The sequence below is a fragment of the Micromys minutus genome (assembly GCF_963924665.1).
Source record: "Micromys minutus genome assembly, chromosome: 9".
In the NCBI taxonomy this organism is placed as follows: domain Eukaryota; kingdom Metazoa; phylum Chordata; class Mammalia; order Rodentia; family Muridae; genus Micromys; species Micromys minutus.
The window spans coordinates 48069125-48096841 of record NC_137978.1 but is presented as its reverse complement, the minus strand read 5'-3'; the positions used below and the strand labels follow the sequence as shown (position 1 = coordinate 48096841).

Here is a 27717-nt window from a genome sequence, read left to right as displayed (position 1 = left end):
AAAGGCGAGAAGTAAAAATAATTAGATTTTTTTTTTTTGAAGAGACAGTATCCCCTAGATCAGGCAGAACTTACATTTACTAAATAACAGATAAGAAATTAATCCTCATGGCCTCAGTGAAAACAGTCTACCAAGAATGATTTTAAGACCAAATGATAGCAGAGCATTTTAAAGAAACGCAGTTCATTTCCATGACTTATATGCATAGCCCCAGCCATTGGGAGATTGAAACAGGATTGTTGTAATACGATGTTAATTGTCTCCCAAAATATAAACACTGCGATCATCCAGAGAGAAACTCATTTTTAGGTGGAGCAACCGAAACTTATCTCCGTAACAAATTGCCACAACACCTGAGGCCACGCAATATACGTGAGGGACCGCATCTCAGGCCATTAAGCTCTACTCTTTCCTAACGTGCATGGATTGCAACAAGAGACCCCAGCGGCCACAGCATCGCCTCACGTGACCTCGGCCTTCCAGGTGCTGTTTCCACGCCCCGCGAGAGCGGCCACCAATAGCGAACTCGCAAGAACTCGCACCGCTCCGCCCCCGAGTCAGGAGGCTCAGGGCGCGGCCCCGCCCACCACTGACGGTGGAGGCGTGTCCAAGCGCGCAGAGGTGACGTGTTCTTCCAGCGCCAAGTCGTGAGTCGCCCAGAAGTGGAAGAGAAACGCCTTCTCCGGTGTCTTCTGTGCTGAGTGAACATAGAGACCCAGAGGAGGGCAAGCTAGCTGAGGAATTAGCTGCGGAGACACTAAAGTCCAGTCGGGAGAGTGATTCTAAGACCATCGAGGTAACAGATACGACAGCCAAGGAGGGTAGTGATTGGTTAGTCCACAGTGAGAAATGGATTGCGGGGCAGTAGAGAAGGAAGTTGGGCTTGACCAAGATGTAGACACAATGATGTGGCAGGATATTTGGAAGAAATCAGTGCACAGAAGGATAAGAAAATAGAAACTGCCTTGTCCCAAAGGTCTCCCGTTGGCTTGGAGAGGAGGCCCGAGTGATGAAGGATTAGAACAGTCTCTGGATTCAGACGCATGCTGCTTGCCTCAGTCCAGCAGAGACTCTTCAGTTTTATTTGCAAGCCCGGATGACTTCTCTCTCTTTTCATCTATTAAGGTTATCTGGCTGGTTTTTTGTTCTTGTGTGATTTCTGACATAGCAAGAACTATGTCATGGATCAAAGAAGGAGAGCTGTCACTTTGGGAACGGTTCTGTGCCAGTATCATAAAGGTGAGCAGTACCCCAGAGGAAAAGTTGGGTAATCGCGTTAAAGTTCATTATTAAATTTCAGCAATCCCTATGAAGCGGAAGTTAGCAAAGGAATGAGAGAATCTTGAAATTATAATGTAGCTTGCAGGGCTGCATTTTGAGTATTTATTGTATTGAGTGACTTATTTTTTAAAGGCCAACCAGGTTCTCTTAATATCATTAGATTACATAGACTGTTAGATTTTCCCACTGGAAAACTGAATTGTGGCATTAGGAGTGTCCTAAGAGCTCACTGGTAGGATGCTTACTTAGTATTCACACAGACCGTGAGTTTGAAAAAGGAAGACAGAATGTGGCTGAGAATGAGAAGGAACAGAAATTTGTCTCTAGAGCAGTGGTTCTCAACCTGTGGATCTCAACCCCTTTGAAGATTGAACTACCCTTTCATGGGGTTGGATATCAGATATCGACATTACCATTCATGACAGTACCAAAATGACAATTAAGGAGTAGCAATGAAAATTGAGGAAGTAAAATTAATGTTTCTTTGATGGTTAAGACTTTTAGCTCTCTGCTCTAGAAGCAGACAACCATGAGAGAAACTCCTGTTAGTTACCAACCATGTGGCTTAACAAACATGTCTTTTTGAGGATTAAAAGAAATGTATACACAAAGAATTTAGCACACTAACCAGTGGTACTCAGTTATTTATCTTGGTATGGTGCTATATAGTGTACATTGAGAGGACAGAAAATTAACTTTCCGGATCAGGCTTTGGGGCCAGTACCTTTACCAGCTGAGCCATCAAAGGCCCCATGAGGAATAACAAAGATGTCATATTCTGTGCCTGAGAGAGGTTTTGATGCAAGCCAGTCAGCCTGGCTTTATTTGTTAGATACAGACTGTTCAGCAGTGTTTACCAATGCTTTCGAGTCAGTAAGCCTTGTATTTCCACATACTCGCCTACAAATGCCAAATAATCACAAGTAGCCAGAAAAACGGAACCTCTTCCCTTGGGAAACTACCTGTGACAGCCTGGTGTTGGCAAAAATAAGTGTAAGAGACAAAGGCAAAAACCAGTGGAGGGATGAATGTGCAAGATAGCTCAGATGGCTCAAAGGATACAGGTTCTTGCCACACTCATGGTGGCCTGGGTTCAGCCCCCATCACCTACAGGGCAGAAGGAGAGAACTGTTGAAGTTAGGCCCTGGTCCGTGCTCCCAGAAATAAGACTCAGATTCAGAATCCATTCACAAATACCTTGGCCATAGAGCTGTCCTCTTCTCTGACTAGATCGGACCCCACTTACTCTGCCGCATGGCTGGTTCCCTGTGGCTCATGCTATGCATCCTGTTCATCATGTCTTCCCAGTGAAGACATGATACCCCTCTCCCTGAATTCTTTCTCCTTCTGATGTCCCACCTTCTATTTCTTGACTAAAGAGAGGTCTGGTCTCTTGAAAAGAAAAAAAAAAAAAAAAAAAAAAAAGGAGAAAGAAGAAAGGAAAGGAGTCTTAAATTTCTTACTTTGTTTCATCTCTGCCCAAGACCATAATTATCTGTAAATCATCTTGTAAACCATACAATTCCAATTTAAGGGGTCGGGATGATGGTCTTCTTATAGAGAACTGACTCTTAGAAATTGTCTTCTGACCTCCACAGTCACACCACACACACACACACACACACACACACTCACACTAAATATATAAATGTAATTTTTAAAAAGACCAAAATAATAAATCAATTAAACAGATTTAAAATAAAGACATACAAATGGGTCAATTACTACCTGAAAAAAATGCTTAGTGTCTGTAGGTACAAGCTAAATAAAAACCAAAACTCACTTAGATGGGGTTAGAAAGAACTGGAAAGGTGGTTCATTTTCTAAGAGGACTTGCTGTTCATGCAGAGGACTCAGGTTCAATTCCCAGCACCCACTGGGCCGCTCACTATAACTCCAGTTCTAGGAAATTATCCCCTCTTCTGAGGGAATACTGGCTGACGTTCAGTATACAACCATATATGCAAGCAAAAAATCCATACATATACAGTTATATAGAAAAATTTTGTCTTGCTGTAGTAAGAATAAATCTTCCTAAAAATCAAAAATCCTGCGGCTGGAGAGATGGCTCAGTGGTTAAGAGCACTGGCTTTGACCTCTTTCAGAGGTCCTGAGTTCAAATCCCAGCAACCACATGGTGGCTCACAGCCATCTGTAATGGAATCAATGCCCTCTTCTGGTGTGTACAGTGTACTCATGTATAAAGTAAATAAATCTTAAAAAAAAAATCCAAAACCCAACAGGCTTTGGTGAAGACATATGGATTAAAGAACCTGCCCCTGAACACTGCTGAGGGAAATGTCTAGTCAGTATGAAGGGGATATGGAAGAGGAAGTGGATGCTCAGAAAGGTTAACGTGGGGGGGGGGGAGGAAGGAATATGGCAAGTGTGACATGGAAGGATAGAGAAGGGTCAGGGAACTGCTCACTTTGTACAAGTGAAAACGAAAGTGCACCAAGTTCTTACTCAGATGTCATCCTGACATTGTAATGACAATTGTCTAGTGTGTCTATGTGTCTGTCTGTCTGTCTCTGTATGCATGTATGATACATGGAGGCAAATACATGCCACAGCACACATGTGGAGGTCAAGAACAGTGTATAAGAGTGCTTTTCCTTCTCTAGCATGTGCCCAGGTCCTGGGGATCAAACTCAGGCTATCAGGCTTGGCGAGAGGCACTGTGCCACTGAGTCATCTTGCCAGCCCAGGGATTTTATCTGCCTGTTCAATCCTCTTAGGTAAGGATGTCATGTTCCCCTTTTATCTCAGAGAGGATGAATTATTATTTGTCCTCTTCTCCAGACTGGCCCAATGCCCAAACATATTGCATTCATCATGGATGGCAACCGTCGGTATGCCAAGAAGTGCCAGGTGGAACGGCAGGAGGGTCACACACAGGGCTTCAATAAGCTTGCTGAGGTGAGTGCGAGTAGGTGACAGAGCCTGGAGTGAGTGACGTAAAGACCTAGATAACAGCTAAAAATGACACTTGGAGTTTCCTGTGGTTTGAGTGTTTTTATTCTTATTTTGTTCTTTTTGTTGCTTACTACCTGAGGGTCTTGTCATGACATCAACAAAACTGTCCTCATCACAGAATATTAGGGATGGCAGGGGTCCTTTTACTTCATTGTATCAGCCAGGCTGCTACTAAATGTCTGACCCTTTAAACAATTGCCGGCTCAACAGGGAGGGTGTTAGCTGCCTAGTCTGACCATGTGGTAGAAGGAAGGACCCAGTGCTGACACCTTTGTCTGTGATCTTCATATGCATTTTGTGCTGTGCATGCACACATCCACACACATGCACACATGTCAAAGTCAGCTTTTGTAATTGTGCATATAATTCTATGACTTTATGCTTGTCAGGGCGATTTTTATTTTATTTTTTTTGCCTTTCTACTTATATTCTAGTGACGGCAAAGGCTGCTTGTTTGTTTGTTTTGGGTTTTTCGAGACAGGGTTTCTCAATGTAGCCCTGGTTGACCTGGAGCATGCTCTGCAGATCAGGCTGGCCTTGAACTCACAGTGGTCTGCCTAACTCTACCTCCCAAGTGCTGAGATTAAAGGCATATGGGACCACTGCCAGGTTTGTTAATTTTGGATAGAGGATTTCACTGTATAACCCTGGCTGGCCTGGAACTGTGTAGATCAGGCTGTCCCAAACTTGGGAAGATTTCCCTTCCTCTGCCTCTTAATGTTGGTATAAAGCATGAGACATGAGTGGTTATATTTATTTTTGAGACAATATCTTGTATATATAGCCAGGCTGGCCTCAAACTCCATGTAGCCAAAAGGAACCTTAACCCCCAGTCTTGCCTCTACTTGGGAGTGCTAGGATTACAGACAAGGTGCACTGTACATGGTTTTAACCCAGGCCTTAAGTCATGCTAGACAAATACTTCAACAGCTGAGGAACTTTCCCAACAGTGGTTTATTTATTTATTTTGTGTTTTAGAAAATTTAGCTGGGCCAGGTGGTAGTGCACATGCCTTTAATCTCAGCAGAGGCAGGTGGGTCTCCTGAGTTAAGGCCAGCCTGGTCTACAGAGGGAGTTTCAGGACAGCTAAAGCTACACACACAAACCTGTCTTGAAAAATCACACCAAACCAAAAAAACAATACAAACAAACAAAAATCCCCCAAAGAGAGCATCTCCCTAACTATCTAAGCTGGTCCTCTGCCTCAGCCTCTCAAGCTCTAGGTGTGTGAGTCAGTGCTCCCAGAAGTTACTCTTGACATGGCTAAGCCTCCAGAGGTGACTAGTACGTCATGTTTAACATAGCATGAAAGCAACAGTCCACTTGTCTGGAAAGTGAAACACAGGAAACCCTTTTGCAAACTGTGAAGTGGTACACAGTGGTCCGGTTGTTGCTTCTGTTCCGACGTCCCAGCCTCTCGGTCTGCCATTAGAAAGACGTTATGTTCTGATTAGCAGTGCCTCACACATTCTCTCCTAGCCATCTATCAGGATGGATTTGTAATCCCTTCCTGCAGATAAGGGAGCTTAGTCCCAGAGAAGTTAATAATTGCCTGCAGCTCATTACAAGTCCATGATGGAGGTCGCTGAAAAGTTTTTTGTTTTTGTTTTTTTTGTTTTTTTTTTACAAGCGATGGAAGTGAAAATTTATTAAATAAAAGATAAGATAGAAGTAATTGATAAACCAGTCAATGAAAATGATAATCTAAAAATGAAAAGTTTTTTAGTATAAAATAAAAATCATAGTTTTTAGGTTTTCTTCCTGTTTCTTTTTTTTAAGATATTGTTTCTTATAGCCCATGATGGCCTCAAGTTCAATATATATATAGGCCAGGCTGACCCTAAACTCATGATCTTCCTGCCATCTACCTCCCAGAAGCACAGATTATAAGTGTTCAGTAACATACCTGGATTGGTTTCTTTTTGTGATTTATGTTTTGTTTTGTTTTTGAGAAAGGATCTTACTGTGTAGTCTAAGCCTTGATCCTTGTGCCTCAGCTTTTCAAAGAATAGATCTGAGTCACTCCACCCAGTCTCAGGTTTCTAAGATTCTTGAATGTGGGACTTTTTTCCTAGTTGGCTCATTGTTCTAACATAAGTGCTGAAGTTGCCCTAACTTTACTCAAGTCTGGAGAAGAGAAAATCCTTGCTCAGAACTGAAGCATCAGTTACCTCTCCCTGTTCATTCTTGCCCTCGCTCTCTCTTTACCTTCCCCCTCAGACTCTGCGCTGGTGCTTGAACCTGGGCATCCTAGAAGTGACTGTCTATGCATTCAGCATCGAGAACTTCAAACGTTCCAAGAGTGAGGTTGATGGGCTCCTGGATCTAGCCCGACAGAAGTTCAGCTGCTTGATGGAAGAACAGTAAGATGCTGTCCAAATGGAGAATGTTCTGTTTCACCATCCCTGTCTAACTTTCCCTTAGCCCAGCCCTGAGCTCTTTTATTTGAAACTATCAAGGAGGCTTAAGTTGAAGGTTATCCACTGGCCTCCACCTACATTCATATGCAGGAGAAACACACACTGCTAGTCTACTTGTATTTCATGGTTGGGACATTAAATCTTTTAAAGAGTAGAAAAGGTCTTGGAGGTGGCCACAGTAGGTTTGTGACAGCCAGGTTGGGAACCCAGGTCTCAATCCTCCAGGTCCTTTGTAGTTCCTCTGTGAATCTTAGCACCTCTCCCTGTGAGCTGAAGAATGAGCATTCCTGTGCACCTTTTTCCAATTGAGCAGTCTGTGAGGATATTATAGTAGGCTGGCTTGTCAAAGGGTGTCCAGGTAGTGGGAGACGGAGAGACAAGTAACAGTGAGCTCAAAGAAGCCAGCAGTATACACCAGATCAGCAAAAGTGAGCGTGCTTGGATTGAAATATAGGTCTTACTCAAATTTGGCTTTGATTAGACTACACATTGAACTTGTATAATCTTGTAGATTTCCCCCAAAATAGGTAAATGGTTCTTGTTTTACAGACTTTGACAAAATGTGGTTGATGGTTATATAGGCAGATGAGCCATGGAGGTGGTCTTTAATTCTGGATCATGTCCTTTGGGGCCTGACAGAGATTCCTACCACACAGCCATTAGCTCCTGCCTTTCAGTAAAACACCAGCTTCCTTGTGGCATTCCCAGTGAGAGAGACTGGGTGGAAGCTGTGAGTACTTACCTCGTGGGAGCTACTGTATGGATGTACTGGGAATAAGGGTGTGTCTGCGTTCTCCTGCTCGGCAGGTGCCCGTCACAGTGCCAACTCCTTTTTTTCTTATCAGGGAGAAGCTGCAGAAGCACGGGGTATGCATCCGTGTCTTGGGTGATCTGCATCTGTTGCCCTTGGACCTTCAGGAGAAGATTGCACATGCTGTCCAGGCTACTAAGAACTACAACAAGTAAGTTCTCAGATTGTCCTTAGGAGAGGCACCCAGAGCTTCCGAGGTCTATACTCAGTGTAAGGTTCATGGGAGAGTAGTTTGTAATGAGAGACTTTGACCTGTAGAGGAGACCAGGTACAGTTCCATTCATTCACATGCAAACACAGTCGCTCATCACTTGTCCACCCCATTTCAGTGTGTTTGAGAACTAAATGTGCACACAAATACTCATACCCCCACCCCACATATACTTAACAAACATCAGGATAGATATCCATTAGTCTTAGGCTGGTGTGGCAGTACATGCCCTTAATCCCATCACTAGATAGGCAGGAGCAGGCATATCTTAAGCTACATGCAGGATCCTGCCTCATAAAATTAAAAATAATATTAATAAAAAGAAATCCAGCAATCTTAACCCTGTCTACATATCTTTCAAGAATCTTTCCTTTCCCACTCTTTGGCCCATGGATAGATTTAGAGGACAAAGTTCAGTGATGCACACCCCACTGTGTGTGGCTTTGTAACAGTAGTGTCAGGCATTGAGTTTACCTTACACCTCTCCTCTCTTCTACCCTGTGCTTAGGCTAATAGCACCGAGGATTTCCTTCCTCTGTGGACTTGTTGGCAGTAGTGGTGAGGGTTGGGGGGAGACAATAAAGGTCATTTACTTTTGGTCTAATTAGATGAAGTGCCTGTGTCCTTCCAGGGAATGGCTGCTCAGGATTCAGACTGCGGCCATCAGACCCTGTCTCGCTTTGGTGAATTATTCTGCTCTGCCGTCCTCAGGTGTTTCCTCAACGTCTGCATTGCATACACATCACGTCATGAGATCAGCAATGCTGTGAGAGAGATGGCGTGGGGCGTGGAACAAGGTCTGCTGGAACCCAGGTATCTGGGGGTGTCTCTCCTGGTAACTGGTACAGAAGACAGAGTGAACTAGTGTTTAAACCTTCTGAACCATGCACTTGGTCAGAATCAGGGGTGTACATAGGAAATACATAGGGGATCATCTGAGTACACCACACACTGAAAAACCACAGAGCAGCCGTCGGGCCGTCCTGTTAACAAGAAGGGCTACCTCCTTGCACATTTTTTTTTTTCAGTAATTACTTTTATGTTTGTTATGGAGGAGAATCTTTTAGGTTTCTCAAATTAGTTTCAAACACAGGATTTAGGTATTGTGAGGGCTGGGTGGAGGGAGGAGGAAGGGAAGAAAGTAGGGGGAATTTTAGTCATAACCACACAGTGAAATCCTAGTAATTAAGGCTTAGAGGAATGGAGGGCTTTTTTTTTTTTAAGATTTATCTATTCATTATATATAAGTACACTGTAGACACACCAGAAGAGGGCATCAGATCCCATTACAGATGGTTGTGAGCCACCATGTGGCTGCTGGGAATTGAATTCAGGACCTCTGGAAGAGCAGTCAGTGCTCCTAACCACTGAACCATCTCTCCAGCTGGAACAGGAGAGTTTTTGAAGCCATCTGCCATCTGTCTGTTTGGCCGTTCTAATGCTGTTCCTATGTAATCTTTGGTATTATTAGTAAGTTGATAGTTGCAGCAGTAAAGTAATGGTAGCAGGCATCATTGAGACAGTGCAGTCTGTTACCTGTTTTACTGTTACTAACCTCTTGTGAAAGGCTCGTCTTCTCATTTTATAAATGTGGATACTGAGAATAACCTGTCCAAGGTCAGTCTGCTAGTAAGATAGAAGTAGGACTCTTATCTAAAGCAATCCAGAGGCCTTGTCTTTCATTTATATTCTGTGAGGTCTTGGGATGCAGTGGATGGAGTTGGACATGGTGGCACAAACCTGTAATCCCACCCACTTAGGATATGTGTAAGTTTGGGAACAACCTAAGCAATCCCCATCTCAAAACAACAGCAGAATGTGTGGTTGGTACAGCGAGGATGTAGCTCAGCTGTGAAGTACTTGCTCAGTAAGTGTTCATAGTAAGACCCCGGGTTTGATCTCCAGTGTTAGAAAAGAACGGCAAACAAATCAACGAGAATACAGACTCCCCATAATGACTAACATCCAGAAAGAAAGTAGTGCTTTGTTTTTTTAATTTGTGTGTGTGTGTGTGTGTGTGTGTGTGTGTGTGCTGGGGGTCATGAAATGTACACGTGGACGCAGGCTGTTGTACCCATGTATCTCAGCAGTGGACGTTGGTGCCCTCTGCTGTTCTACAGAACCCTAGACAGGACCCCATTTCAGGAAGAGGGAAGTTTGCCTCAGGGCTTGTTTCAGAACAGAGATGTTGGATCAGTAGTCCAGGGGATCAAGACTGCAGGTTCCAGGAGAAAGGTCATCTGTAGGGTGCTGGCATGAGGGAGCTGGAGAGAGTCCTGTGAATACAGGGCCAAGTATGAGCTCTGAGAAACTGTCTTTGTGACCGTTGGACAGATTGGCCCTTACAAGAAAAACAGATAGTATAGTCTGTGTGACAGAACACAAAAGAGGGAGTTTGTTGGTACCAGTTGAGGAGGCTGGCATGTGTCAGCACAATAGTGAGACGCTCTAGAGGGGCAAATTAAGTTATAGATCGTAAATTGGCTATTAGGGAACAATTACGGTGCTGGCTAAGTGGGTGGGGACTGGAGGCAGTCAAGTGGTTAAAGCAGAAGGGGAATGTATAGGGTGGAGTATGTGTGAGCCTAGCATGTACGAGGCCTTGGGTTCACTTTCTGCTACTGCCTAGCCTCAGGGAAAGACAGAAAACACACAGACATATATTTGTAGATACAAGTTAATGGTAATTAGCCTGGGAGTCATGTCATAGTTGTTTGTTTTATTATGCTTTATAATTAATGTTTGAATAGTTTTGTATATATGAAATAATAATTGAACTAATGATGGAAATATTGATGCTAGAAAGAATTCTTTAATTTAGCAAGCAGATTGAACGTGAATTGTCTCCTGGGAACTCTGGTCTGACTCCTAGTATCGTATGCTTCAACCTCACCCGTGCTTTGTATCTACTGACCTTACCTCTCTCCCCTTCCGGGAGTGTTTCCTATCCCTCTTACTGACTGTCATTTGTAATCTGTCTTTGTGGGACTCTCATGTCAACAGGGTAGATATAATCACGAGGGTCACCAGCATCCCCTGCAGCTTGATTCTCAGTGCATACTGAGCTCATTGGGACCTAGGCTGTACTCTGTATATATTTATATCAGGGTTATTAGAATTTGCTTCACATTAGAATTTATACACCGTGTGACTCCTTTTCTCTTTCTTTAGGATAAGGGCTTTGTTTCCCTAGAAATAAAACCAGCATGTTGTTTGAGAGCCTGGAATTAGAGAAGAAATAAGGTGATCTTCAAGGCTGGTTAAAAAACTGCCAGTGAATTACTTTGAATAGACAACGTGGCCTCCTATAGTTCTGTCTTCTCTGTGATAAGTAATAACTGTGACCTGTATTATAAGTAATAACTAAGTAAGCACAGGGCCATGCACATGTGCTGTATTGTTCAGTTTTAATACATGTGTACTTGAGATGGGCACTAATCTCAAACTCTTAATCCTCCTTCAGCCTAGAGTGCTGCTGCCAGCGCTGTCCCCAGCTCTCAGATGCTAACCCTCTGTACCCTGTAATGACCGTTGGTTTCATCTTCATTTTGTCATTTGTTTGGTTTATGTGTATGGGTGCAGGTTTGTGTGTGCCATAGTGCACAACTGCAGGTCAGAGGGGAGCCTTGAGTGTGGTGTCTCATCCCCCGCCTCATTTAGACAGAGTCTCTTTGCTGCTGTGTAAGCTAAGCGAGCTGGCCTAGGGCCAGCCAGACGGTCCAGCAGGCGCTTGCTACCAAGCCTGGTGACCTGAGTTTAATCCCCTGAACCCATATGGTGAAGGGAGAGAACCAGCTCCTCAAAGATTTTCTCTGGTCTCCATGTGCATGCTGTGGCACAAGCACGTTCACATACACAAAACAAAGGAATAAATGGGCCATGTTACCAGTATCCAAATGGCAACTAATCCAGTTCTAGGAAATCTGACATCCTCTTCTGTCGTCCACAGGCACAAGCCATGAATGTGGGACACATACATGCATACAATCAAATAAGCACATAAATAAATTATGCTTGGTGGTGACGGCACATGCCTTTTAATTCCAGCACTCAGGAGGCAGAAGCAGATGGATCTCTGAGTTCAAGGCCAGCCTGGTCCACATAGAGAATATCTTTAGAAACCAACATAAATAAATAGATTGGTAGACCTTTTTTAAAAATAAAGTAAACCTTTAAAAGTAGTAAGTGAATAAAAATATGAGAGTGTAAATATTTGTACTAGGAATCACTCTGAGGAGTTGAGACACTGCTGCTGGTCTGCCCCTCCATTTGATGTTGTAACAGTACTTTCTCATGTCCTGTGCTCTTAGTACTTTTTAAAAATCATTTTCACTAGCTGAAAACTAATATACACAAATGTATCTTAGATTGGTTTACCTGAATATCTTTGTGTTTATACTATATTTAGGCTGATTCCACTTTCTCTTTAATCCGAATGTGAAATTCTTGAGCTTAACTCGTCTTCGTCTGGGATCCCGCCCCTGGAGCTGATGTAGCGGTGCCTATTCATATTATTATGACCAGGATTGTCAAGACTTGGTTTTCTTTCCCCTTTGCTTTTCTTTTTCCTAGTGGTGGGGGTCAAATCTAGGACTGAAAACATGCGAGGCACATCTCTTCCACTTCAGGACCCGTGGATTCTCACATGTTTTCTGTTTTCTAAGTCAGTTCTGTTAGTGCTGGAGTTTTCTTAACCATAGTCAGTATCCTTGGTTTCCCTTCTGTCAATTTTAACTTTCTCCTTACAGTTTCCTCCTTTTCTATTTGTATTCTTCCCACAGCCTGAAGCAGGTAGCAGAAATTCCTCAAAAACTTACAACTCAGACTCTAAGTAGACGTCCATAGTCCAGAGGACCAAGCAGTGAGACGAGAGATAGTGTCACTGTTAACAGTGTCATTGTTATCCCTTGTTTGCTTAGATGGCCCTGTCATCCATTGTGTGTTTGGGCATTTCATAGTTCCACGATGCATCCAGATATGTCATTTGGTTTGATTTGCCTCTCAGTGTAACCATGTGGTAGATAGCATAAATGGACATGTTTGAAAGATAAGGGAGCTGAACACTCGTGGACAGCACTGGTCTTAAGTCCTTTCATCAGGGAGTCAGGACCATGCAGTGAAGACAGGAGTGTGTGATTGTCAGGGCAGTCTGAACCCAGAACCCTACTCTTGCCCAGTCGTAAGCAGAGAGTATTCTGTTCTTTTTATTAAATCCTGAGATTTAAGGGTAGACTCAATGGTCCATTGTGTGCATCAGTCCCGGAGTTCAGTCTCCAGTATAAATCACTAAGTAGACAAAAGTCCTTCCTTCCTCCTTGACCAACTCACTGTTGAAAACTGTTGAGTGGCTTTCTCAACTTCATTTTGTGTGTGTGTGTTTGTGTGTTTGTGTGTGTACATATGCATATACAATAAGTTTTTTATAATATAGTAATTATCATACTCCCTTCACATAAATAATGTGTGACTATAGACTTGTCTATATTTTTCATAATATATTTTCTTGAATTTGCTCTTTTCATTTGACAGTGGACCTTGGAAGTCTTTCCAAACCAGTATATTTAATTTAGATTCATCTTTTTGTTATGTTTTTGTTGTTTTCAGATTTAATTGTCTTTTTGCAGTTCTGGGGATCAAATTCGGGTCCTTATGCCTTTTAGATACACACACTACCACTAAACTACCTCCCCGTCTTTAAATTTTCTTCTAAAAAACAAAGAAAGAAACGCAGTTGCAGAGTGTTTCATCGCGCAGTGTCAGGGCATAGCGCAAAATAGGTCAATGAAGAGAAACAGTCTAATGACACATCTGGTTCTAGTCCTACAGGCAAATGGGTGGGCAAATTGTTCATGTCTTCTGTGTTAATAACAATGGCCTGTAGACACCCTCCTAGGGCTTTGGATGGTGCTGGATGTGCTGGAGTACTTGCCTGGCATATACAAGGTCCTGGGGGGAAAAAGAAGCATTGCATGTGGTTTGCAGATTTAAAGTCATTCTTGGGTTGGGGGTATACTGGCAAATGTATTTGATGGTGGCCAATCACCAACGGGGAGGCTGTGCATGGAATTTCACCAAGCAAGTACCACAGAGAGATGTGTACTTCTGTCTCCTGCCCACTTAGTGATGTCTCGGAGTCTCTGCTTGACAAGTGCCTCTATAGCAACCACTCTCCTCATCCTGACATCTTGATTCGGACTTCGGGGGAAGTGCGGCTGAGTGACTTCTTGCTCTGGCAGGTAGGTCATTTTGCAGCATGTTATTTTGGGATTGGGCTGAACCCTGGAATGGAACCAGAATCCTGAATGAGAATGGTTTGTTCCCATTGTATGACTAGAGAGGACTACCATGTAGAACAATCAGTACCTAGTAATACTGCTTTTCTTTCCTCACCTGACCCTGGGTGAATAATGTTCTTGCTGTCCAAAATGCAGAGCTTGCATCCTAAAGAGAAACCAAAGCCATCCTACCCTAATGAAAATGTATGTATGCCCCCTTCCAAGAAGTGAGCCCTTGAGACGCTGGTTAAACTGGGCTTCAGACCAGCACCACAAGAGCCTTCTCTTTCAGGTATTCTGTCTGTCTGTCTGTGTCTCTGGTTCTTGGGGACGGGTTTCTCTGTGCATTCCTGTAGAAATACTGTCCCCCAAAACCAGACACACACATACACAGACATTCTTAGCAGAGGACAGTGATTTGGGAAAGTGGATTGAGCTCTCAGAAAAGACTCTGAGCTCTTCCTTTGTGCTAGAAGCCTGACCTTGATGAACTCTGAAATCCCTTCTACCTCCGACTGCCCAGACTCCGGGAAAGTCACTGAAGCCTTAGGAAAGTGAATCGGCAGCTCTTCAGCAGCCTCCTGCAGATGCCACTTTTAGCTGGCTGTTGCACCTCCTGCCTTGATATTGCCCGGCATGCCGGGGCACAGGCAGTCTTGGTGTGAACTTGAGGACTGCCTGTTGTGTAGAGGAAATCCAGGCCAGTCAGGACTGTGTGTGAGACCCTGTCTCAGAATAAAAAGCCAGTTTCATTTGTTTTGGAGAAAGTACTTGGTGTCTTGGTAGAAGCTATGGGGAAGGTGACACTGGTTTATAGTAGTGAGCAAGTTTTCCCCTGTGAGGCATTCGGTTGTTCAGTCCAGCAGGCGGTAAGCAGTGGCTGTCGGGAGTGTTGGGGTCGGGGGCATCCGTGTTCGTCCTGTTCTGGGCTTTTTCTTCACACACATCTCACCTTTATAGTTCCCACAAGACTTAGTGTTAGACTTGAAGCTGAGGCCCAGAGAGGAGAAAAAACTCAGCCAGTTCTGTGGTAATGGTAGACAGAGGCAGTTTGGCTCCAGAATCCATGGGCTTAAAACACGGTGTCACAGTGCTGCTACTTAAAATAACAGGAGCAGCTACCATTTGTTCTGGCTGACTTTATCAGACTGTGTCTCAGATGACCTCCAAGGGCCAAGAGCCAATAACATAATCCAGATGTCATTTCATAGTCCTAAAATTGGCCTTTAGCGACATGGTGTAACTGGGTGTGGTGGCACATGCCTTTGGTCCAAGATCTCAGGAGGCAGGCAAATCAACCTGAATTTCAAGCTAGCATGGTCTACATAGAGAATTCCGTACCAGTGGGTGCTACACAGTGAGACTCTCTGACAACAGAAAAGAAGGGAAAGACAAAGTAGAAACATTTCTCTAGTTTAGCTCTGCTTTGCCACAGGTAGAAGATCCAGTTGCCTTGTGACCCTTCTTCCAAGAGTGAGGGAACCTGGGCTGCCTGCAGACACATCCAGGGCTCTGGAACCATGTGCCATCTGGTTCTAGGCTTTTCCCACCCTGGCTGCTCCTCCATCAGAGTAGTGAGCTGTAAGTGTGCCTCCGCGACTAACTCATGCTCTGCTGCTTGTTCTTACCAGACCTCCCACTCCTGCCTCGTGTTCCAGCCTGTCCTGTGGCCAGAATACACATTTTGGAACCTCTGTGAGGCAATCCTGCAGTTTCAGATGAACCATAGTGCACTTCAGGTATGAGTCGGGCAGGACAGGATGGAAAGGTTGGCATTTACAGGCCCGCCTTGCACTAGACCTTGCTATGTACTTCTTTTTAAACAATTTTTATTGTATTTATTTATTTGTGAGTTTCTGTACATAGATGTGCCATAATTAATGCATATGTGGAAGACAGCCTTTGAAAGTTGGTTCTTCCTTCCAATGGATCTCAGGAATTGAACTCAGGTTGTCAGGCTTGGTGACAAGTGCCTTTACCCACTGAGCCATCTTTCTAGCACAGCAAACATTTCTAAACAAACAGTGATAGTCATCATAATAGTACTGCTACTCACTGACCCTTTCCTGTGTGTCAGACATGAACCGTTTTACAGAACCAGTCAGGTGGGTCTTACTCCATACTGAGTACATAGAGGGAGTGACTGGGACATGGTGCTGAGAGAGAGAGACAGAGACAGAGAATGGAGGAAAGAAAGAAAGGGAGGGAGGGAGGAAGGGAGGAAGGAAGGAAGGAAGGAAGGGAGGGAGGGAGGGAGGGAGGAAGGAAGGAAAAAAGAAACATTGTTTAGGGACCAAAATAAGAATAAGATGTCTGGGTCTGGAGAGATGGCTCAGTGGTTAAGAGCACTGACTGCTCTTCCAGAGGCCCTGAGTTCAATTCCCAGTAATCACATGGTGTCTCACAGCCATCTGTAATGATATGATGCCCTCTTCTGGTGTGTTAGAAAACAGCTATAGTGTACTTATAAAAGAATAAGGACACAGGAAGAATGAAGACACAGGAGAAAGCTCAGAGAGCCTAGTCAAAGTCACAGCTGTCAACACCTACTTCTCATTCTTGCTATTGGGAAGCTGAGGCAAGAGAATCGTAAATTCAAAGCCAGTGAATTTGAGATCATGTCTCAAATAAATGTTTGTGTAACAGTTGAAGTCTGCAGAACCCAGAGTGCTTCTGGAAGCTTCCTGAGTGGCAGGGCTGTCTTTGTGCTGTCTGCAGCCCTCCTACCTTTTGTCTGCATCCCAGGGCCTTTGTCCATATGGTCGGAGGCACCAACAAGGAGCTGTCTGTATTTATCTGTTTACCTCCCGAAATGCATCAGCCCTGTGTCCTTATTTCTTCAGATATGAAAACAGGGACAGGAACTAAGTGTACCAAGGCCACAGAGCTAGCGACCAGAATTTTGAAATCGGAGATGTTTCTTAAGTCTGGAGAGATAATGTACAGGAAGAAGGAATGATGTAAGTCAGGAGTATTGCTGGTATTAGCGCTCTTTTGGGAGCCTAATGAAAGCCATAGAACATGTCCAGTGAGTTTCAGAGATGGTACTTACACTCAGTTACATAGACTACTTTCAGGGTTCACGGGATCTCTGAAATCTGTCCTCACTTCTACCATTGGTGACTAGAATTATGAGGGTTTTATCATTGAGTCTCAGAATATGAGTAATTTGAACAAGGCAGCTTAGAACAAGGAAAAAGAGAAATAGCAATGTGTCTGTTACCTCCTGCTGTCAGGGAGGGGAATGACCGTCCCTAAGACAGTGACCATCAGATTTTTTTCCATGCAACTGACACTAAAACATTTTTTTATATTTTTGATGAAAAACGTTCTGAAGTACATCTTGTAATTTGACACTTGCAGTACACCTAGTACTTGTTAATATGATGATTAGGATAGTCATTTTCTGATGATGATGGTGATAGGGATGGTAGCACCACCTTCAAGCACTTCATTGTACAGTGATGTAGAGCAGAGCTCTTTGTGTTGAACTAGATGCTCCCAGATACCTGGCTTTAAGACTTACGTACAGTTTTCTAAAACCTTTCTCTTTCCTCTCCTGCTGTGTCAGTGGCTAAGTTAGACAGCATGTCCCCTTCCCTTTCCTTCCTGTTTACTGTTTTAAGTCAACTATAGGCAAAAACAGTGAGCAGTTAACACAGCAGAGTGTGTGTATGATATGAGAGTAATTTGGCTCCGCACGAAGCCTGAAGAGTCTGGTGTGTGAGCTTTTGTGTGCAGGTATTCTTGTGTGCAGACCTCTAATTTGAATGCCCAGAGCCTTTATTATCTCAAGTTTCTCAGAGCCTTGCTTGTGGTTTGTAGAGGAGTTGCCTCAGGCTCTGTCTTCTCCATAAGTGTTTATGGAGTTCCCTGATATGAGTGGGGCATGTAGTTAGGCACCAGAATGTCAGTGGTCACCCTACCGGACAAATGTCTACTCTCATGAAGTTTGTATTTTTAGTTGAATAACAGACAGTAAGCAAACAAACAAATGTAAGGAAGTGCTCAGCTGGAGTGAGCGTAAAGAACGCGGGCCCAATGACAGAGTGTAGTAAAGGCAGGCTTTTACAGTTTAGGTACTGAGAACTCTTAAGTGGGGAGGCGGGGACAAGCTGGGCTGTGCTAGGCCCTCTTAAACATTCAGAGCTTGGTTTCTGGAAGTAATACAAGCAGAGGACTTAAAGAGTAGACAGGAGCTGATAAGGCATTTGGTTAAAGAGAACAAAAATTCACTTGAGACTCTAAGGGCCATAGGCAGAGCTAGGAGACTAAGGTGTGCACAGTAGATCCAGGACTTTATGTATACCAGGCTAGCTGCTTCTCCAGCCCTACACGTGTGTGTGTGCACGCGCTCTCACACACAGTTAGCTGTGGAGGCTAGAGGTGTCATCCTTGGGAGCTGGAGGTGTCTGTGAGCTGTGTGTGCTGGGACTCAAACCGAAGAAGAATAGTTTGTGTTCCTAACCACAAAGCCATTCCTCCTGTCCTTTCCTTTCCTTTTGTGAACTGCAGAAATGCTTCAGTAGCTTAGGGCAGAGCAGCCACATGGGGGCTCACAACCATCCTTAACTCCAGTTCCTAGGGGTCCAGTACCCTCTTCAACCTATGAGGGCACCAGGCATGCACAGAGTACATATACATGCATACATACATGTAAGCCAACACTCATATACATAAAATAAGTAGGTCTTCAAAAACCTCTTTCTTTCTCGTCTATACTTGCTCCTTTGGAAAAAAAAAAAAAGGTTTAAGCTTTGTGTGTCATGGTGGTGCACACCTTTAATCCCAGCACATGGAGGCGGAGGCTATCGAGTTGTGAGTTCCAGAACAGCCTGGGTACACAGAGAGATGTAGGATTGACCCTGCTGCTCATACATTCAATTCTAGTGCTCCCCCTTCAGAAATGTTTGGAAGCCCAGGCACCTGCCAAGCAGCAGAGGCTCCAGGCTTTGCCTCACCTTGTTCTTTGTTTCTTCTGGGTGTGGAAGAGCAAGGGCTCAATGTTGTTTTTAGAGTGAGCTTCTTTGAGGGTTCTCACAGACATGGCTAAGATCTGTACAGACGTTTTAAAGAATTAATGCTCTTCAGATGCAAGTGGAAGTGCCTACCCGTAACCCCGGGACTTTCCAGGTAGAGCAGGAGGATCTATGAGTCGTGTCTTCCCAACTGCATGTAGCACATTTGCGGCCAGACTGCATATGTGAGGCCCTGTCTCAGTGTTCCCCTGATTGATGCTCATACAGAATATTACATATGCTCATGAGAGACACTGACCTTTATCTCAAACAAAAACAAAAAAACAAAGAAGAGTAGGGAATCTAAAGAGATACATGAACTGATAAAGTGCTTACAGAGCAAGCATTTGTATTTGGTCCAGGGCCATATACATATCCAAGTATAGGGTGGAGAGATGCTCAGCGGTAAGAGCACATACTGCTCTTCCAGAGCCCTAGAGGTTGGTACCCAGCACCCACACTGGGTCACTGACAGCCGTGTGTAACTTCAGCTGCAGAGAGGTCTGATGCTTCTGGCTGCCATGGACACCTGTACTTAACATGCTCATACCCACAAAGAGAAACAAATAAATAAAGACTGCTTAACTTGAGTTAGGGGTGTTTTCCCTCCCTGTTCCTTGAAATAAGATCTATAGCTGTAGCTTGCATGGCATTTATTGTGTAGCCCAGGGTGGTCTCGAACTCACAGCAGTCCTACTTGATCCCCTGTGATGTGATTCCAGCTGTGTGCTGGAATTGCCAGTGTATACACCACTGAGACCCACTGACTTGGGTTTTCTGAGAGAAAATAACTGAGAAGAACCTAGGGCACCGCTGAGACTGAGCATGGATGTAGACATGTGAATGTGGTCAGACAGTTTCTAGAAGAGGGTTGGCTTTTCCATTCCTCCCCCAGGAACTACAGCTGTCCATAGGCACAGGATCTGCTTCCCATTTCCTCAAGAAGCCACGCTGGGCCAAGTGTGGTGGTATACCGTTACTCCTAACACCAAAGGCAGAGGCTGTAAGTTGGAGGCCAGCATGGTTTACACAGTGAGTGCTAGGAAAGGGAGATTACATAGAGAGACCCTGTCTCAAACGTTTTTTGGTTGGAAATTTTGAAAGCCATTTTGGAGAAACCAACAGAGTTTCAACCAGCTGTGTGACATAAACAAGTCCCTTTATGTCTTTGCCTTAGGATTCTTGTCTGTAAAATAAGGAGGCAAGCTAGATCAGTTCCCTTGTGCTACAGTAATGGTCAGGCTCTGCCCTTACTACTTCTTTACTTCTGGCACTGAACTGGAGCTGCCTTTAGATGAACCCTGAGCCTTCCAAAGGCCTTTAGGGAGTTCTCCCTTTCCTCCCTCTGGGCTTTCTCCTCCTCTTGGTTTGGTCAGGACTTTGCCTATGCAGCCCCCTGGCCACTAACCCTGGTGACAGAATAGCAAACAATTCTAAGAGGCATTCTTGATCTCATTTTCCTAAATTAACCCAGGGAGGTGAGTATTGTTTCCCATTTCATGGATTACAAAATGTCTTAAGTGGCTGGAGAGGTGGGATAGTGATTTTAAAAACTTCTTGCTCTTGCAAAGTACTCAGGTTCATTCAGGTATCTACATGGTGGCTCACAGCCATCTTTAACTATTACTGGCATTCAGTGCCCTATTCTGACCTCCTAAGGTGTGTGTGTGTATGTGTGAGTGTGTGTGTATGTGTGTATATGTGTGTGTATGTATTTATGTATCTGTGTATTTATACACGTACATATATATGCAAAACAGTCATATTAATATATATAAAATAATTTTTAAACTTTTTAAAAGATTTATTTATTATAATATATATAAGTACACTGTAGCTGTCTTCAGACACACCAGAAGAGGGCACCAGATCTCACTACAGATGGTTGTGAGCCACCATGTGGTTGCTGGGATTTGACCTCAGGACCTCTGGAAGAGCAGTCAGTGCTCTTAACCGCTGAGCCATCTCTCCAGCTCTGCCCCTCCTTTTTATAAAGATTTATTTATTTATTTTATGTGAGTACACTGTAGTTATCTTCAGACACACCAGAAGAGGGCACAGATCTCATTATAGATGGTTGCTGGGAATTGAACTCAGGACCTATGGAAGAGCAGTCAGTGCTCTTAACCACCAAGCCATCTCTCCAGCCCTAAAATAAATTTTTAAGAGACAGAGCAAACCTTGGAGCTGGCATAGAACCTGATGACTGTACTATAGCACAGGACCAGAGGTAGGAGCATCATTAGAGGTAGGAGCATCATTATAGGTTTGAGGCTAACCCAGTTCTACTAGAAAGTTCAGGTCAACCAGGACCAAGTAACAAGATCCTGTCTTTAAATAAATAAGTAATTTTAAAAATTATGTTATGATCCAAAAAAGAAAATTTCTAGCTAGCAGTTTATTTCAACCAATTGAAAAGTTTTATCTAATATCTAATGAGATATTTGTTGTGTTACCAGATCTCAATATGTGGTCTGTAAAATAGAATTTATAATAACATATCTCAGGATTATTCTTAAAGTAAATAAAATTTCTTCTATGTGCTATGGGCAATTTATGATTTTTTTCTACTAAAAATAAATAAATAAATAAATAAATAACTTGATGGGGCTGGAGAAATGGCTCAGTGGTTAAAATCACTGACTGCTCTTCAGAGGTCCTGAGTTCAAATCCCAGCAACCACATGGTGGCTCACAACCATCTGTAATGAGATCTGATGCCCTCTTCTGGTGTGTCTGAAGAAAACAACAATATAAGGAAAAATGACTCAGCTTTTAAGAGGAGGATCCTGGTCATCCAAGAGATGCCTCAGGAATCTGTGTTTTTAGTCTCTGTAGGTATCTGTACTCATATTCTCTCTCTCTTTCTCTCTCTCTCTCTTTCTCTCTCTCTTTTTCTCTCTCTCTCACCCCACCTCCTCTCTCATACACACACATAATTTTAAAAATTATAAAAATGAAGAATCCATTTAGGGAGAGAGATGCTTTGAGACAGTGTTTCTCCATGTAGCCCTGGCTGTCCTGGAATTCACTCTGTAAACAAGGCTAAGCTCCAACTCACAGAGATCCACCTGCCTGTGACTCTTGAGTGCTAGGATCAGTAGCGTGCACCACCACTGCACCTCCGACTAGTATTTTTTTAAAAGAAAGGTGAAATATAGCCTTAGAAAGGTGAGTCTTTTAGACTAGAATTTCTCAAATTTGGGGGCTTCAATCAAATTCATTCTGATCTAAGAAAATTCATGTACCTTTTTGTGTGTGTGTGTGTGTGTATGTGTGTATGTGTGTAATATAGGCGTGTAATATAGATAGATGGATGGTGTGCCACAATGTGCTTGTGGAGGTCATAGGACAACCCTGAGTTGATTTTTTTTTCTTTCCATGTTCTTTATTGTTTGTTTTGTTTTATTAATCTTTTTGAAACAGAGTCTCACGATGTACTCCAGGCTGTGCTAGAGCTCATAATGTAGGTCAGGCTAGCCTGCTACTTTCTGTATTCCAGGTTAGCTTTAAACTCACAGAGATCTGCCTGCTCTGCTTCCTGAGTGCTGGGATTAAAAGTGCAGACTACTTGGGCTGGAGAGATGGCTCAGTGGTTAAGAGCACTGACTACTCTTCCAGAGGTCCTGAGTTCAATTCCCAGCAACCACATGGTGGCTCACAACCATCTGTAATGGGATCTGATGCCCTCTTCTGGTGTGTTTGAAGACAGCTACAGTATACTCCTATGCAGAAATAAATAAAATATTAAAAAAAAAAAAAGTGCAGACTACCATAATGAGCTCTCCTTCCCAGCTTTTCATAGCGTCCAGGGATTATATTCATGTCAGGCATTTTGCCAGTCCTTTCTCTGCCTCTCTGTTTTGAGGCAAGATCTCTCACTACAGGTGAAGTTATCTAGTCTGCTAGGTTGGCAAACTGTCACCTTTTGTTTTTACCTTGAGCTATCCTCTCCCCCCACACACATATAATGGGGGGTCGTGGGGGTTTTTTTGTTTGTTTGTTTGTTTTGAGACAGGGTCATTTATGTAGCACTGATTGTCCTGAAACTCAGTATATAGACCAGCCTGGCTTCAAATTCATTGAGATCCACCTGCCTCCTGAGAGCTAAGATTAAGAGTTCAACCACCATGCCTGACCTAGTCACATCTCTGTACTGAGAGTCAGTGAAACAATGGTTGAAGTGTTTGTTAACATGTAGGCTGCTCCTAGAGAACAAAGACAAACACCTTTAATCCCAGCACTCAGGAGGCAGGCAGATCTCTGATTTGTGGCCAGCCAGCTTCAGGACGGCCAGGGCTACCCAGAAAAACCCTCAGCAACAACGGAACAGAGTGAAGACAAAGCAGTCAGAACTTACAGGCTGATTAGGACAAGACTTAAACACAAAATACCACAACACAAAGTTGCAGATGGTAAAGGACATCAGGATATGAAAAACCTATAGTTATCCTATAGGAAGATACCATTGCTCACTGGTCAGTGTAGTGCATGCTTGTCCCGGCTGCTTGGAAGACAGAAGTCTGAACAACAGGGACAAAAAACTCAAAACCAAATCACTCCACCAGTTTGCCCACTCATGGGTTCTGTTCAGCAGGAGGGCTCTGTAGGCCACAAGATTGGCAAGGCAAGAGTCCATGAGATGAAGCTGCCCCTTCTGCTTCATGGTAATTCCCCCTTTTTTGCCACAAGCATCCTTACTACCGTTTTGTGATCACATGATCAAGTGATTAAATGTCTCCTGTGCAGAGTGCTCCAAGTGCCAGAGAGGAAAAAGTAGTCTCTTCTCTCTCAAAAGAGCTTATCATTTGTCTAAAGACATATGCAAGGTCTTGGAGGTATTACCAGAGACTGGTTGCCACCACCTGCCAGAATTGATTCCAGGGGCCCTGATGGCTTTATGGAGCTGTCAGGGGATTCTTTTCTAAGAGAAAGAGCCAACTGGAAACTAATACCTAGTCTAGGCAGCAGTAAGTGGCTTAACAGAGTTGAATTTGCTTCTCGGTGTTCCTAGAAAGGCCATTTGTTCAGAGCCAAGCCTGCCCTTATTATAGGAGGCATGTCTAGTTCTAGACCCTGAAAATAGATTAGAAAGTTGGAGAGTGGCACCTCATGTTGACCTAGGAACCTTAATAAGACCCAGTGAGTATTTTGTCCCAGACAGTAGACAATATTGACATATAAAGTCGCTGCTTCTCTGCCTGCTAATGTTAAGAGTGGATTTTGCATTTATTATCTCTAATCCTTTAAACCTCTCTTCAAGGTAGGCACAACCCCCACTTTACAAATAAAATTTTAACAGGCTAGGAGAGGATCTTCCCAAAGCCACAAAGCTAGTTGGTGGAAAACTCAGAAATCAGACTATTTACCTGTTTCTAAGTGTCAGCTTAGAGATAATTTTAAGAAATGCAGACACTTCCACTCAATATGAGCCAAGATGAACTGCTCCTGAACTGCCTGTGCGACACAGGTCCACCGCTCACCCCCACGCCGTCCCACACTGGTAGAGACTCTCCAGAGTTAGTGTGCTTGACCATTCTGTGCCCTGCCCCTCCCCACCTCATACCTAAAATTATGTCCCTGCCTCAAACCCTACTTTTCTCTAGCAGAAGGCCCGAGACATGTATGCTGAGGAGCGGAAGAGGCACCAGCTGGAGAGGGACCAGGCTGCAGTGACAGAACAGCTGCTTCGAGAGGGACTCCAGACCAGTGGGGATGCCCAACTCCGACGGACACGCTTGCACAAACTCTCCACCAAACGGGAGGAACGAGTCAAGGGCTTCCTGCGGGCCTTGGAACGTAAACGGGCTGACTGGCTGGCACGTTGGGGCACTGCATCTGCCTAAGTGAGGCTGGCTACCAGCCACTTTGCCCTGCCCTCTCTGCCTTTCAGGCCCTGACTCTTTTCTTTTCTTTGGGAAAGGCATCTCTCCCTGTTTTTGATGAATTGGGCTCCCTCTGTTTTGCAGGGAAGTTCTGCTGCCTATAGATATCTTTGGGTTACCTGTGACAGTAACCCTTGAGGTTTGAGGTAGAATCTCTTATGGGTACACTAAATCCAAGTCCAGTCACTAATACATTTGGGGAACAGGGGACCCTAGCTCATTAGCTATACGCCCTGTGTCCCTGTTTTTGGATGCATGTTCTTTTGCCACCAGCATATCCTTCAACGTGCAGAAGAGAGCTTCCCAAAGCCTAGGCCGTTACCCATCCTGCCTAAGCCCTCCCCATGTGACTTCCACAAAAGATGTGGATCTACTGGTAAATTGTAACTGATAGGCAGCCAACATTATTGGGCAGGGAAGACAGGGGTGGGGAGGACATGAAGAAAATTTGCCCATCTGCTGCTCCTCCCCTTGGCTTTCCACCTGGGATTTGCTATTGAATCTCCACCCCCTCCCACTACTAGTACTGATTGCTCACTGAAAGGCTCATGGAAGCCAGGCGGGTGATTACAATCCAATTACCTATTGTTGACTCAGCCCACACAAGCTTTACTCCCCCATGCAGGGCATGGGGCCAGGCTCCACTCCCCTGTGAGACCCAACCCCCTCCACGACTACAGACAGCATGGCAGAAGGGCCTGTAGAGGTCCTAGCATCTAATCCAACACAGGCCAATATGTGTTTAACACGTCAGGACTGAACAAAACCAAGCATTTCCCAGTTGACTGTCTCCGTTCCTCACCATCTCGACCTGATTCCCACTCCCAGACTGCAAGGTTCTCGCAGCTCTTTGACCTAAGTAGGTCCTGAGACAGTTTGCTCTCTGCATGGCAGAACTTCTAGGCCCTCTCAGCCTATGAGGCCAACTCTCCCCAGCAGGAAAGAGGCAAGGTTGCATCCTTTCCTGGCCTCCCCATAGGGCTGTGGAGAGAGGACTACCTTTGAAGACAGGTCTGCTGACCTTTAGGTGTCTCAGAGCTGTAAGTACCAGCCAGAAACACCAACCAAATGCCACTCTGGTCTCATGCTGTCTGTAAGCCTCCTCACCAGCACCTCCCTCCCTAGAACGTACTCTTTAGATTCCTAACTTTCTATGCCTTGTTCTCCAATCCCGTTTTTGTGTCCATATGCCTGGCACTGGTGATCTTTAGGTCATCATCTTCCTATCAGAATCAAAAAAGGCCTGACACTGCAACCAAGAGCCAATCAGTGCACCCTTTGGCAAGCCCCCCTATTCACCTGGCACTCCCCAAAACTAGTCCCTGGCACAGAGATCCCCAAGAGCAGGTGCTGTACATTTTCCAGCTTTACAATGAGGCTGTTGACAGCTTTAATTAGGGAGGCATGAATTATGTGGCTATAATACAGAGCCCTACAATTAAGGCGGGAATGAGAGGCTGGAGGCAGAAAACGGAGTCTGCCCAGCAAGTATGGCTGTTGAGTCCTAGCTGACTCTCTCGAGATTGGAGTACAGTAGCGGTGATTAATGGGGCTGGTATCTTCCTGCCTGGGGACCTATATTCTGGGAAAGGTACACAGGGTGGGGTGGAAAGGAGAGGCAGATCCACTGCTGTCCAGAGGCAAAGGCTGCAAAATGCTTGATTTGAATTCGCAGGTGCTTGCTTTCTGCTGGTATGGTTTTTGCAAACTAGCTTCAATCCTTGCCTCAAAAAATAAGGTGGGACCTAATTTGTGTCTTCCGTCTGGGCACCAAACATCCTATTGCAGATGTTAGCCAGTTGTGTTACGGGTATCAAAAAGAAAAAAAGAAATCTGAGATACAAGATTTGTTTGGTAACTGCAACGAAAGAACGTTTTGCTTTACTGCTGCAGTTGGTACCTTCCCTCGGGTGCACTTGGCTAGCTCGGGAAGGCCGGACTTTGGGCGGGGGTGCACTGAAAGGGCCCCTTTGCCATCACACCTGTTCATCTACTTGTTTCCTAATCTTCCGGCGCTTTCCTTCAACCGCCTTTTCCTCACGCAACCGAGAGCAAGCCAGCTTGGTAGTGTGTTAGGAGGGATTTCGCCAGCTGTGGCATCTGCACAGCCCAGGTTCCGTGGCCTCTGTTGCGTGGGGGCAGCTGGGCTAGCTGTATCCCAGACCCAGAGGGCTTAGTGGGAGGGGCGTACTCCCGGGCTGTGTTGGCGGCTTTTCTCCACCATTCTGTGACAGGGGCCAGAGGGCCAGACGTGCAGGGATTTAGGGAATCCACCGGGCAGATGTTGGGGGGCTGCTTAATGTTGGGGATGCGGCTCAGCAGTAGGTGCTGAAAAGGACAGCTCCTACCTGCCCCGCAGTACCCGAGAGGCATTTTGTGTGGAAAGTCTCCACTTTCAACCCACACCTTTACATCCAGTGGACCGCTTTTCAGGTGAGGCACACGGAGGGATTCCCCAAGGTGGCAACTCAAAAGGATGCACGTCCGACTGCGCCAAGCTAGCCTCCCGGTTCTCAGTCCACTAGAGCCCGTGGTCCCCGAAGCTGCCACCCGCGCCTCAAGCTGCGCGCCTCCGGCCGCGTATTGGAGCTGGGCGGCGCGGCCAGGCCTCGCAAACCCCTCTTCAGGGGCCCCCAGAGGGAGCAGGAAGGAAAGCGGCCGAAATGTGCCCAGTGTCGCACAGCTTGGAGAAGTGGGTTGAAGGGTTGCATAAGGTGGAAGGAACTTGGTAGTTTGCAAAAGCCAGGTCTGGGCGGGAGCGGAACGCCGAGCCTGTCGCCTAGCGAGCCCCTCATTTTTTACCTCCGACTCCAAGGCTCGCCTCCCCCACCGTGCCCCCTC

At 44.8% G+C, this 27717-nt stretch overlaps 1 protein-coding gene across 3 annotated transcripts; it reads left to right on the top strand.

Annotated features, from left to right (window-relative positions):
* The first annotated feature begins 663 nt into the window (after positions 1–663).
* DHDDS (dehydrodolichyl diphosphate synthase subunit) lies at positions 664–26706 on the top strand. 3 transcript variants are annotated; one of them, XM_080920748.1, is made up of 9 exons: positions 664–796; positions 1126–1239; positions 4084–4200; positions 6478–6620; positions 7523–7639; positions 8411–8512; positions 13821–13935; positions 15606–15713; positions 24601–26706. In XM_080920748.1, exons 2-9 carry the CDS (start codon positions 1177–1179, stop codon positions 24835–24837), a joined length of 1002 nt encoding a protein of 333 aa, XP_080776874.1. In that variant the 5' UTR covers positions 664–796; positions 1126–1176; the 3' UTR covers positions 24838–26706. The 3 variants fall into 3 exon arrangements, with proteins under 3 accessions (XP_080776874.1, XP_080776873.1, XP_080776875.1); XM_080920747.1 differs by having other exon boundaries at positions 24598–26706; XM_080920749.1 differs by lacking the exon at positions 15606–15713.
* The last annotated feature ends 1011 nt before the right edge of the window (positions 26707–27717 follow it).

Coding starts and splice junctions, on each gene's coding strand:
- DHDDS (XM_080920747.1), top strand. CDS start 1,177: ATGTCATGGATCAAAGAAGGAGAGCTGTCACTTTGGGAACGGTTCTGT. Junction 8,513..13,820: donor CAAGGTCTGCTGGAACCCAG/GTATCTGGGGGT, acceptor CTGCCCACTTAG/TGATGTCTCGGAGTCTCTGC. Junction 13,936..15,605: donor GTGACTTCTTGCTCTGGCAG/GTAGGTCATTTT, acceptor TGTTCTTACCAG/ACCTCCCACTCCTGCCTCGT.